Source organism: Lampris incognitus, chromosome 3 (genome assembly GCF_029633865.1).
Source record: "Lampris incognitus isolate fLamInc1 chromosome 3, fLamInc1.hap2, whole genome shotgun sequence".
NCBI lineage: Eukaryota > Metazoa > Chordata > Actinopteri > Lampriformes > Lampridae > Lampris > Lampris incognitus.
In genome coordinates this window covers 57,392,193-57,405,480 of record NC_079213.1, presented here as the reverse complement: position 1 = coordinate 57,405,480, position 13,288 = coordinate 57,392,193, and the positions used below count along the sequence as shown (strand labels likewise).

Here is a 13,288-nt window from a genome sequence, read left to right as displayed (position 1 = left end):
CTGGCTTGGTTGGGCGTCCCTACAGACACGATTGAGCTCCTCACTGTGAAATTGAGGCTGGTTGGAAACAATTATTGACACTTTTTCTGAGAAAAAAATCATATAACGACTTAAGATACCAGGGATGTGCTGAAAATGAATTTAAGACGGCTGCAAGTACTCTTCATATACTCTCACACCCCCAGCATGCACTCAGTCTTGTGTGCTAACGCTAAAACTGGTCGAGTAAAACAGACAAACATGAAACTTGACAAAATGCAACAGCATACTGACCACTGAGGCGTGTCAGCGTCCAGTTGCGGCGTGCGCCTGCAGGATGACTGGCCAGCTCAAAGGCGAAAGGGCCGGCGTTAGGTGCCAGGTCCGGGTCGTTGGCTGTGATGTTGATGCCGTTCGGGTCTGGCTTCTCACACATTTCAACCTCGGGCGGGAAGACATGCGGCGCATTGTCATTTATGTCCAGCAGGTACATCTGAAGGGTGCCTGTTCCACTGGCGGGGATGTTACCTGCGCAAACATACATGTATGCACACACAAATGCAAGCATGTACAAATGCATTAAAATCATCAAAACACAATGCATTAAATTAACAGCAAGCTACAACGGGATGAAAACACTTCAGCTTCACATTGTTTTTATAGGATGCTTCAAAACCAAATCAACAAAGTCCTGAAGGTGACACCACCTGACCTACCTGGTCGTGGATACACACTACGTCTGAAGATAGACACAGGTGCGTCAGGCAACACACTCCCATTACGTACCTTCAAGCAGATGTACGGTGAAAATGCATGCACCCAGAAACGACTGAAGAAAACCAACAGGAGGCTATCTGCATACAGTGGTCACGCCATCCCCTGCCTAGGCACCATTGACATTCCATGCCAGTACAAAGAATCCAAATGGATCAATGCAAAGTTCTACGTTGTAGACGTACTAGGGCCAGCCATAGTTGGGCTGCCAACATGTGAACTGTTAAACCTAGTGACTGTCAATGTAGATGCAGTGAATGAGAAAGGAAATGCAAACCAGAAAAAAGTCAACACAAGACAGACAAACCCCAAAATGACCATATGTAATGTAACAGTGCAGACCTAAAGAGAGCATACCCAGACCAGTTTGACAAAATTGGCAACTTCAGTGGAAAGGCCAAGCTCTTCCTGAAAAAGGATGCTGAACCATTCATAGACCCACCACGTAAGTGCAGCATTCACATGAAAGACAAACTGAAAGATGAACTGAATAACCTAGTCGAACAAGATGTGTTAAGAAAAGTAGAACAGCACACAGACTGGTGCTCGAGTCTGGCATACAGCACAAAGAAAGACGGTTCCCTTCGTATATGCTTAGACCCCCAAAAGCTTAATGCCAGCCTTAGGAGATGCCCACACAAAAATTCCTACTGTGGAGGAACTGAACATGAAGTTTGCAAATGCAAAAATATTCAGCAAACTTGATGCAAAAGCTGGATATTGGTCAATACACCTAGAGGAAGAGTCACAACTGCTAACCACATTCCGAACTCCATTTGGTAGATACTGCTGGAAACGTTTGCCATTTGGTCTCAGTGTCTCTCAAGATCTCTTCCAGGCAAAGATGGACCAAATCCTGGAGGGGCTCGATGGTGTCGTCAGCATAGCTGATGAGCTCGCAGTTGAAGCAGGAGTCATATTCAAAGGCAGACAGGTGCTCATCCCAGACTCCATGACTGATTCTATACTCGAACAGCTGCATGTAGGACACCAGGGCATCGAAAAGACACGGCGACTGGCGAGAGAAAGTGTCTACTGGATCAGAATGAACGATGACATCGAAAGAGTCTGCAGGTCATGTAGCGTAAGCGTGGAACATCAGGATGCAAATCCAAAGCAACCTCTCAACCCACACAACACACCGTCAAAACCATGGCAATCCCTAGCTTCTGATCTATTCGAGATCGATGGACATCAGTATTTACTGATTGTGGACAGATATTCTAAGTTCCCTCTAGTGGATGAAATGCCCATGCCTGTGTCCAGCCGGGCAGTTGCACAAAAAATGGAAATGTACATGTCTCTTTTTGGAAGGCCTGATGAGATACTTACAGATAATGGACCCCAGTACACAGGGCACGTGTTCCAGAAATTCACGGCTGACTGGGGAATCAGGCACGTGACGAGCTCACCCCACCATCCAAAAAGCAATGGATTCATTGAGAGGCATGTGCGACACATCAAATCCATTGTGAAGAAAACCATGAGACAAGGAGGTAACATACAAGTGGCCTTACTACAGGTCAGAGCAACACCCATCGACAGTAAACTACCATCACCAGCAGAACTGATCTTCGGAAGGCCAGTCACCACCCTGCTGCCGAGTCGAGGGGACCCAGGCAAGGAGGAAAACCGACTCCACCTGGAGCAGAGAACAGCAAACATGAGGGAACATCATGACCGCAGCAGCGGCAGAGAACTACCTCCACTCGGTCCCGGACAGCACGTATCTGTCCTAAACAAGGAAAAAGGGACTTGGTATCCAGCCACCGTCGTACAAAAGTGCAATGAGCCAAGGAGCTACATTGTGCAAACATCAAATGGGAACAAACTCAGACGTGGCAGGAGCCACCTGCGGGAAATTCACTACCCCCATGCACTGAGGAGTGCAAGAACCCGCTTCACAGAACCTCAACGGGACACTCATGCAGCTGGAACTTCTTCCAGCCAAACCTGTGAAACACACAAGACAGTACACACAAGATATGGAAGAGCTGTTTCCAAACCAGCTCACTACAAGGACTATGAGTAGAGACAATCACACACAAAAGAAGGGCTCTGAATATGTTTATTGTTTTTTGAGATGGACAATTCTGAGTGTGTTGTCTATAAAAAAAAGAAGAAGAAAAGGCAATCTCTGTGTAATGACTGTACAATGCTGATCAATGGTTGTACCACATTGGAATTGTGTGATATGTTGGTTTATATAACCGAATGTTCTAGAGTATATTGATACTTTAAAAATTTAAAACTAAACAGGGGGGATGTAGTGATATAATGCTATGTATATCCACTGGAACTACACTAGGTGTTATGTACTACCCGGACTGTTATTATGGTTACACCACTACCATGTATGGTTATTACGTCTGCCTACTGAGCCACGATTAAACCTGAGTTCTATAACCCGGTGTGATCATTGATCCTCGACCATTACTACCCCAAGTATTACTTCAGCCATGAAGGGGTGTACCTGGTCTGCGGGGATGTTTAGCTAGGTGGTACATGTCAAAGTAACATCCACATGAATGCCAGGACCCAAGGTTTCCCAGCAGAATACTGTCCAGAGCATCACACTGCCTCTGCCAGCTTGCCTTCTTCCCATAGTGCATCCTGGTGCCATCTCTTCCCCAGGTAAACGGCACACACGCACCCAGCCATCCACATGATATAAAATAAAACGGGATTCATCAGACCAGGCCACCTTCTTCCACCTTGCTCCATGGTCCAGTTCTGATGCTTATGTGCCCATTGTAGGCGCTTCAGCGGTGGACAGGGGTCATCATTGAACTCTGCAGCTGAGGAGTCTCTGATGAACAACAGCTTGCAGTCACGGCCGGCGCCCATAGCCGTTAACGAGCGCCGGCCTTGGCGTTTCCCTGAACCCTGTAACTGCAGGGTTTGCGACACTGTTTTGCTTTTGCCCCAAACCTGGCATGGTAATAACAGAGCCCGTCGTCAGGTTGGCGGCGGGCTGTCACCGCAGCCGCGGTGTCCATATAGTCGTACACAGGTGGTGGTGGGGTGGTCTGATGGGGTAGCAGGGCATGCACAAACTGTTGCCGGTTGGCCAGGAAAACCCTGTCTGCTTCAGCAGCCAGAGAACGGTAGTCCTTGGAGGCGGCGAGAGGAGAACTGGCCAGTGCTGTGCGTACAGGTGCGGGGAGCTGCCTGAGAAAAATGTGTGTGAAAAGAAAGGCCGGATCAGCCGATCCCAGCACAGACAGCATTTTTTCCATTAACTCAGACGGTTTGCCGTCGCCGAGGCCATTCAGGGACAGTCTGCCTTCTCCAGCTCCGACAGTTCAAATAGTTTCAGGAGGAATGTCTTTATAGCATCGTACTTGCCAGCAGCTGGCGGAGCTTCCAACAGTGTCATTGCCCGCGCCGTTGTCGATGCGTCTAACGCCGCCACTACGTGGAAGTACTGCGTTGCATCCTGCGTTATCCCTCTCAGCTGAAACTGGGCTTCCACATGTTGAAACCACGGCCGTGGATTATGCTGCCAAAAGTCGGGTAGCTTCACAGTAGCGGCGTAAATGCTAGCGTTAGCAATAGCCATGTTGTTAGCACCGGCGTCGGGAGCGGGTACCGTAGTTCGATCACGTCGGGGTCACCAATGTGGAGTTAGAAAACAACGAGACAGGAGACGTGAGAGTAGACGTAGTCGAGGTAGTTTACTAGCTCCAACTTTGCATGTCATACATTCGACAACGACACTGAACTGTGTACCGGAAGCGGAAGTGCATTATCTGACCCCTCACCTCTTCCCTTAAAGGTACACCGTCCTCTTAGGTGAATGTCTCTAGTTATATAGATGTGGGTCACCACACAGTAACATTATTCCAAACAATATTGTATGTAGATAATTTGACAAGATGGTTTGATTTAGACGCTACTGGAGTATCTGATGTTCGGTGATTTTGGGCGCGAGCCGTCGACCACTGTTCGCCATTGCAGGCATGACAAGGTAATGATGGCGTGCATAAAGCCACACCATGCCATTGTATTTGGGTAGTAAGGGAAATGTAAAGGTTTTATATGCATTTTAATTCTGTTTAAAGGTAACTGACAGAGTGAGAAGTTGCGCGATCTTCAGGACGTTCCACATGTCTTTGTTAAACCCTGTTTAACATACATAGTCCACTGCCGTATTTTGCACCGTATGTTGTATTTTGTATTTATTATTTTCCTTTTAAAATCTTTTCTGTTAAACTTGCCACATCTGTGAACATTTATGAGCTGTTTGCTCGAAAGACACAGGAATGTATGCACTCAGTAAAACGATCTGCATTCGAAGGTTCAAACAATAAAATTAAAGCTACAAGAACCCCGCAAGTAATTGTGTCCTGTGTGGTATCTAATTCCACGGGCTACATATATATAAATAATCCAGTGAGTCAAGTAAATTCTTTATGAGACCGTACAAGCCTGTTTCATGCCACGAGCGATCATCAGCTGTCAATATATACATAGTACATACCTACATCAGGTTATTCATTCCTTGTTTTGTTGTTTTTTTATCACTTTAGTTTTTATTGAAGTTTTTTTTTATTTTTTTTTTTAACCCAGCCGCTGAGGATGCACAAGCCAGTGCATCCTTAGTGCCGGTCCCAAGCCCGGACAAATGGGGAGGGTTGCGTCAGGAAGGGCATCCGGCGTAAAATCTTTGCCAAATCAAATATGCGGATCATAAATAAGACTTACATACCGGATCGGTCGAGGCCCGGGTTAACAACGACCGCCACCGGTACTGATAACCAGCAGGGTGTCGGTGGAAACTATGCTACTGTTGGGCGAAGGAGAAGGAGAGGGGGAAAGCATGTCCAGAGGCAACTAGAGAGGAGGAAGGGTAGGCATGTGGAGGTGAGAGTTGGAACTTTGAATGTTGGCACTATGACTGGTAAAGGGAGAGAGCTGGCTGACATGATGGAAAGAAGAAAGGTAGGCATACTGTGTGTGCAAGAGACCAGGTGGAAGGGGAGTAAGGCCAGGAGTATCGGAGGTGGCTTCAAACTCTTCTACCATGGTGTGAATGGGAGGAGTAAAGGGGTAGGGGTAATTCTGAAGGAAGAGTATGTCAAGAGCGTGCTGGAGGTGAAGAGAGTGTCAGACAGAGTGATGAGTATGAAGCTGGAAATTGAAGGTTTATTGCTGAATGTTATCAGCGCATATGCCCCGCAAGTTGGGTGTGAGATGGATGAAAAAGAAGAATTCTGGAATGAGTTGGACGACATGGTGGAGAGGGTACCCAAGGAGGAGAGAGTGGTGATTGGAGCCGACTTCAATGGACATGTTGGTGAAGGGAACAGAGGTGATGAGGAGGTGATGGGAAGGTATGGAGTCAAGAAGAGAAATGTGGAAGGACAGATGGTGGTGGATTTTGCGAAAAGGATGGAAATGGCTGTGGTGAATACATATTTCAAGAAGAGGGAGGAACACAGGGTGACGTACAAGAGTGGAGGAAAGTGCACACAGGTGGACTATATCTTATGTAGAAGGCGCCATCTAAAAGGGATTGGAGACTGCAAGGTGGTGACAGGGGAGAACGTAGCTAGGCAGCATCGGATGGTGGTCTGTAGGATGACTTTAGAGACCAAGAAGAGGAAGCGAGTGAAGACACAGCCGAAGATAAAATGGTGGAAGTTGAAGAAGGAAGACTGTTGTGTGGAGTTCAGGCAGGAGTTAAGACAGGCACTGGGTGGTAGTGAAGAGTTGCCAGATGGCTTGAAAACCACTGCAGAAATAGTGAGGGAGACAGCTAGGAAGGTACTTGGTGTGTCATCAGGACAGAGGAAGGAAGACAAGGAGACTTGGTGGTGGAATGAGGAAGTACAGCAAATTATACAGAGGAAAAGGTTGGCAAAGAAGACGTGGGATAGTAAGAGAGATGAAGAAAGTAGACAGGAGTACAAGGAGATGCAGCGTAAAGCAAAGAGAGAGGTGGCAAAGGCAAAGGAAAAGGCGTATGGTGAGTTGTATGACAGATTAGACACTAAGGAAGGAGAAAAGGACTTGTACCGATTGGCTAGACAGAGGGACCAAGCTGCAAAGGATGTGCAGCAAGTTAGGGCGATCAAGGATAGAGATGGAAATGTGCTGACAAGCGAGGAGAGTGTGCTAAGAAGGTGGAAGGAATACTTTGAGGGGCTGATGAATGAAGAAAATGAGAGAGAGAGAAGGTTGGATGATGTAGGGATAGTGAATCAGGAAGTTCAGCGGATTAGCAAGGAGGAAGTGAGGGCAGCTATGAAGAAGATGAAGAGTGGAAAGGCAGTTGGTCCTGATGACATACCTGTGGAGGCATGGTGATGTTTAGGAGAGATGGCAGTGGAGTTTTTAACTAGATTGTTTAACACAATCCTGGAAAGTGAGAGGATGCCTGAGGAGTGGAGAAGAAGCATACTGGTACCGATTTTCAAGAACAAGGGCGATGTGCAGAACTGTAACAACTACAGAGGTATAAAGTTGATCAGCCACAGCATGAAGATTTGGGAAAGAGTAATAGAAGCTAGGTTAAGAGGAGAGGTGACGATCAGCGAGCAGCAGTATGGTTTCATGCCACGAAAGAGCACCACAGATGCGATGTTTGCTTTGAGAATGTTGATTGAGAAGTATAGAGAAGGACAGAAGGAGTTGCATTGTGTCTTTGTAGATTTAGAGAAAGCTTATGACAGAGTGCCGAGAGAGGAGGTGTGGTATTGTATGAGGAAGTCAGGAGTTGCAGAGAAGTATGTAGGAGTGGTGCAGGATACGTATGAGGGAAGTGTGACAATGGTGAGGTGTGCGGTTGGAATGACAGATGGGTTCAAGGTGGAGGTGGGATTACATCAAGGATCGGCTCTGAGCCCTTTCTTGTTTGCAATGGTGATGGACAGGTTGACGGACAAGATCAGGCAGGAGTCTCCATGGACGATGATGTTCGCGGATGACATTGTGATCTGTAGCGAGAGTAGGGTGCAGGTTGAGGAGAGCCTGGAGAGGTGGAGGTATGCACTGGAGAGAAGAGGAATGAAAGTCAGTAGGAGCAAGACGGAATACCTATGCGTGAATGAGAGAGAGGACAGTGGAATGGTCAGGATGCAAGGAGTGGAGGTGACAAAGACATCTGAGTTTAAATACTTGGGGTCAACTGTCCAAAGTAACGGGGAGTGCAGTAGAGAGGTGAAAAAGAGAGTGCAGGCAGGTTGGAGTGGGTGGAGAAGAGTGTCAGGAGTGATTTGCGACAGAAGGGTATCAGCAAGAGTTAAAGGGAAAGTTTACAAGATGGTTGTGAGACCAGCTATGTTATATGGTTTGGAGACAGTGGCACTGACGAAAAGACAGGAGGCGGAGCTGGAGGTGGCAGAGTTGAAGATGCTAAGATTTTCACTGGGAGTAACGAAGAAGGACAGGATTAGGAACGATTATATTAGAGGGACCGCTCAGGTTGGACGGTTTGGAGACAAAGCAAGAGAGGCAAGATTGAGATGGCTTGGACATGCGTGGAGGAGAGATGCTGAGTATATTGGGAGAAGGATGCTGAATATGGAGCTGCCAGGGAAGAGGAGAAGAGGAAGGCCAAAGAGGAGGTTTATGGATGTAGTGAGGGAAGACATGCAGGTGGCTGGTGTGACAGAGGAAGACGCAGAAGACAGGAAGAAATGGAAAGGGATGATCCGCTGTGGCGACCCCTAACGGGAGCAGCCGAAAGTAGTAGTAGTAGTAGTTTTTATTGAAGTTTTTAGGTCAATACAAACATGGCATCCGTATTCAGAAGTAAACATTGAATTATCTACATTTACTTGCACACAAGCCCAACAGGGCAACTCAAAGCAAACAAACAAAAAAACACACAAAAAATGAACTACATGAGCTTCCTGTGGGTCTAACTTTCCAGTCTTAAGTGTTGTCATGAATTATGTTGTCGCGTGTTTGCTCCTTAAACCATGTCCATTTCTTCCACTGGTCTTCCATCCGAGGTACTGTAAGTCTCAATCGATGAGTCAGTTTTTCCATTGTATGAATGTCTTCCACTATTTCCATCCATTGTCCTTGTGTGGGGGCGGCCACCTGGCACCATTTTCTTGTGATTGCCTTCTTAGCCGCAATCAGCAGTATCTTAACCAAACATCTATCACTTGGCCCTATATAGTCATTTTTAAAATTACAGAAATAGAGGGTCATATAGCTCTTAGGGAAGTCATATCCAAGTACCTTTTGTATTACATCATGAACCATCTCCCAAAACATCGCTAGCTTATTACATTTCCAAAATATATGTGAGTGGTCTACATCCTCTGTTCCACATTTCCTCCAGCATGACAGTTTGGTGCTGGAGTATCTATTTTTGATTTTTGGTGTAATAAAAAAACGTATCAGATTTTTCCAGGAGAATTCCCTCCATATCCGCGAACTAGTGGAGGATTGATGAACTTTCCACATATTCTGCCAGTCCTCCTCTGTAATTTCTGTGCCAAATTCTAATTCCCATTTTTCTTTTATATATGTAGTTGAGTGTTTATTAGTTGTGAGAGCTTGATATAGTACAGATATAGTCCTAGATTTTCTCCCTTTATATGCGTTGATTATAATTTGAATCACACTGTTCACCTCCATGGAGGGTCCTCTCCTGATACGTTTGTTGTAATAATCCCTTAATTGTAAATATCTAAAGAAGTCATGATTCTCCAAATCAAACTTGTCTTTCATACCCTGAAAACTCTCCATCTCCCCTTTTTCCTCTAGAGTGCACCATGCTGTGATTCCCCAGTTAACCCACAGTTTAAAAACTGTGTCATGCCTCGCTGGAGTAAAGTCTCTATCATATGCTACCCATCTCAATAACTGTATCTCATCTTGTAATTTGTTGATTTTAATCAATTTAAACCATAACTCCAGTGTAAATAATGTGACTGAATCCATGTGGGTTTTTGTTTTCTTGTATACTTCTTTATCCCCTAACATATTCTGGATAGGGTACCCACCATATTCCCTTTCCATGACTTTCCACTTGGCCATGTAATCTTGCCTACACCAGTCAACAGCATATCTCAGTTGGGCAGCTTTGAAATATTCTTTTAGATTTGGTAAACCCATACCTCCCTTTTCCTTTGAGAGTTGGAGAGTTTCATACCTTACTCTGGGCTTCTTCCCTCCCCAAATAAATCTAGATATTGTCCTATCCCACCTATCAAATTGAGCTTGAGTCACCTCTACAGGCAACGATTGGAATAGATAAAGAAGCCTTGGTAGAACATTCATTCTAACTGTCTCAATTCTTGAGCTGAAGTCAAGTGGCAGAGTGGGCCATCTATCAATATCCTTTTGCATCACATCGTTGATCTTGCCGTAATTTGCTTTATGTAATTTAGACAATTCCTTGGTAATGTAAATTCCCAAATATTTGATTTTGTTTAGATTCCAATTAAAGTAAAATTTTCCCTTGAATTCTGTGGTTGGAGTATAATTGAGAACTAGCACCTGTGTTTTTGAGATGTTAATTTTATATCCAGATAAATGACCATATAGTTCTAGTAGCTTCATTAGTTGAGGGAGTGATGTATGTGGTTGCTCAAGATAGGCTATGACATCATCAGCAAATAACCCCACCTTGTGGACAGTGCCATTCACTGTCACTCCATTAATTCCTTCATTTTGGCGAATGGCCTCCGCTAAAGGCTCAATGAATAACGCGAACAGTGTTGGAGACAAACAGCATCCTTGTCTTGTCGACCTTTGCAAACTGAACTTGTTCGTTAAACTCCCGTTTATTTTAATCCGAGCATTAGCATTATAATGTTTTAATGCACTGTATTGACTTATTGCTGAACCCTAGTCGTTCCAATACTGCATTCAAAAAATTCCAAGACACCCGATCGAATGCTTTTTCTGCATCTAAACTTACTAATAGTGTAGCTTGTTTTCTCTTACTCGCTTGATCAACAATATGCAATGTCCTTCTGATATTATCATGCGTTTGTCTTTCTCTCATGAATCCTGTTTGATCTTCATCTATCAAATCACCTATGAATGAGTTTAACCTTTTGGAGATAATTGTCGTATATATTTTATAATCTACATTTAATAATGAAATAGGTCTGTAGTTCCCACAATATTCTTTATCCTTTCCCGGTTTTGGAATGACTGTGATTATTGCCTCTGACCATGATGGTGGTATCTTATTATTGTGAAGTGTCCAATTGAAGGATCTCAGAAGTATCGGTGCCAGCTCTTCCCTAAACACTTTGTACCATTCTGCAGGGTATCCATTACTGCCCGGGCTTCTATTGTTTTTTAAAGAATTTATTGCATCTATCACCTCTTCCATCTTGATGTCAGCTGTTAATTTGTCATTTTGGAGCCGTCCAATTGAGGGTAAATCTAATGAATTCAAAAAGGTATTAATTTCCGCTTCGGGTGCAGGTGTGGGTTGTGAATATAGCTCTTTATAATATCCCAAAAATATGTCCTCTATGCTTTCTGGTATATTCGTTAACTCATTTGAATGGGGGTCTCTGATCTTATGTATATGGCCAACTGCTTGCTGTTTGCGAATACGTTTTGCCAACAGTTTAGTTGCGCGCGGGTCTGTTTCATAATATCTTTGTTTGAGAAACAAGCTTTTTTTCTCAACTTCATCTAACAGTTCTTTATTAATGTCTGACTTAGCCGATTTGATTTGCTCCAACACCACGGGGTTTCCTGCAGTCTGGTATTCCCTCTCCATTTCTCTTAACCTGTCCGTATTCTTTCTGGATATAATTGATCTTGCCTTTTTGATCAATGCTTAATGCGCTATTAACTTTCCCCTGATGACCGCCTTCATGGCATCCCAAAGTATTGTTGGGTCTACTTCCCCATTGCTGTTTTCTTCTAGATATGTCCGAATATCCGTCTTTAACATAATCTTACTCTGCTCACTATTCAGTAGACCCACATTAAACCTCCAAACCGTATTTCGCTTTCTACAATTCAAATTAATTTCTAAATATACTGGATTGTGATCTGAGATATCCGCCCCTCCAATCCCACACTCCTTTACTCTGTAAATATCGTCTTTGCTCATAAGGAAATAGTCTATCCTTGAATGAACTTTATGTACAGCTGAGTAATGTGTATAGTCTTTTTCCTGAGGGTGTAATTGTCTCCACACATCATCCATCCCCATCTCTTCCAGTGATATATTTACAAATCGAGTGACCTGTGTTTTAGTCCTTTTGATACTGGTCGTATTGTAGAGCCGAAGTAACGGAGAAAACCGTAGGTTCACACTTTAGCCGTGTAGGCAACTTTCTTTAATCCACGGTAAATCAGCGAGACAAACAAAACCCACAGCTCGACTGAGCGGAGGTGGCAAGAATAACCAGAAAACTGGCTGGACAACCATAACTTAACCCTGCGTTAACCTGCCAGGGCAACCATGACTTAACCCTTAGTTCCTGGGTTGAATTCTGTCCCCAATACGTGTCCACCACATGAGCCCCCCCAGAATTCGCCCTAGTAATCGAAGTCAGGCAGGCGCGGGTGGACGACAGGCCGTCCGCGGCGGCTCCGGATAACAGGGGCCGGAGTGTCTGTGGGAGGCATTGACGCGGGCCTGTGGAGGTCGGCCTGAGGAGCAGAAGAGGCAGCTCGGGCCTCCACGGGGGGAGGAGGCGGAGCCGGGGGACGACCGCGACGAGGAGGTTGGGCTAACTCCAACGGCTGCGTCAAGTCCAGGTGTGCGGGTTTAACTCGGTCCACTGAAACATGCTCGGCCGTGCCCCCAAAATCCACCACCAGGTGCTTAGTTCCCCGTTCCAGGACGCGGAAGGGGCCGTCATAAGGGGGTTGCAGAGGGGGGCGGTGTGCGTCGTGACGGATGAACACGTAGTCCGCTGACTGCAGACCTGGGGGCACCTGGGACACCGGAGCGCCGTGTTGGGCGGTAGGGACGGGTGTGAAAGCTCTGACCCCGTCCAGCAAGGAGGCTCGTTGGTCCACAGCTGACCAGGGACGCGTTGCATTGGGCATGAAATCGCCTGGGACTCGCAGCGGCGTGCCGTACACCAGCTCCGCAGAGGAGGCTTGTAGGTCTTCCTTCGGGGCGGTCCGCAGGCCCAGCATGACCCATGGGAGCTTGTCAACCCAGTTGCAGTCCTTGAGAGTAGCCCGAAGCGCAGCCTTCATGGACCGGTGGAAGCGCTCACATAGGCCGTTCGCCTGAGGGTGGTAGGCGGTAGTGCGATGAAGCTTGACGCCCAGAGCCTCACCCACAGCATTCCATAGCTCTGAGGTAAACTGTGGCCCGCGGTCAGATGAAAGGTCGGAAGGCGTACCGAAACGTGAGACCCACGACCCAATAAAAGCCCGGGCCACATCAGCAGACGTCGTGGATGCCAGGGGAACAGCTTCAGGCCAGCGCGTAGTCCTGTCCACCACAGTATCCATTTTGTGATTCAAAACGACATTCAAATCTCCCCCACAAATTAAGAGCCCCTCTGACTCGTTTGCTATCTCATCAAACAAAGATTTAAAAAATCTTTTATCACTTTCAGGAGGGGCGTATATATTT

At 45.9% G+C, this 13,288-nt stretch overlaps 1 protein-coding gene across 1 annotated transcript in view; it reads right to left on the bottom strand.

The window, feature by feature from the left end:
• LOC130109768 (cadherin-2-like) overlaps positions 1–13,288 on the bottom strand; it is a 231,148-nt gene that overhangs the window by 17,354 nt on the left and 200,506 nt on the right. The window contains exon 12 of the mRNA XM_056276750.1: positions 274–507. Coding sequence (XP_056132725.1) covers positions 274–507 — 234 coding nt within the window. The remainder of the gene's footprint in view (positions 1–273; positions 508–13,288) is intronic.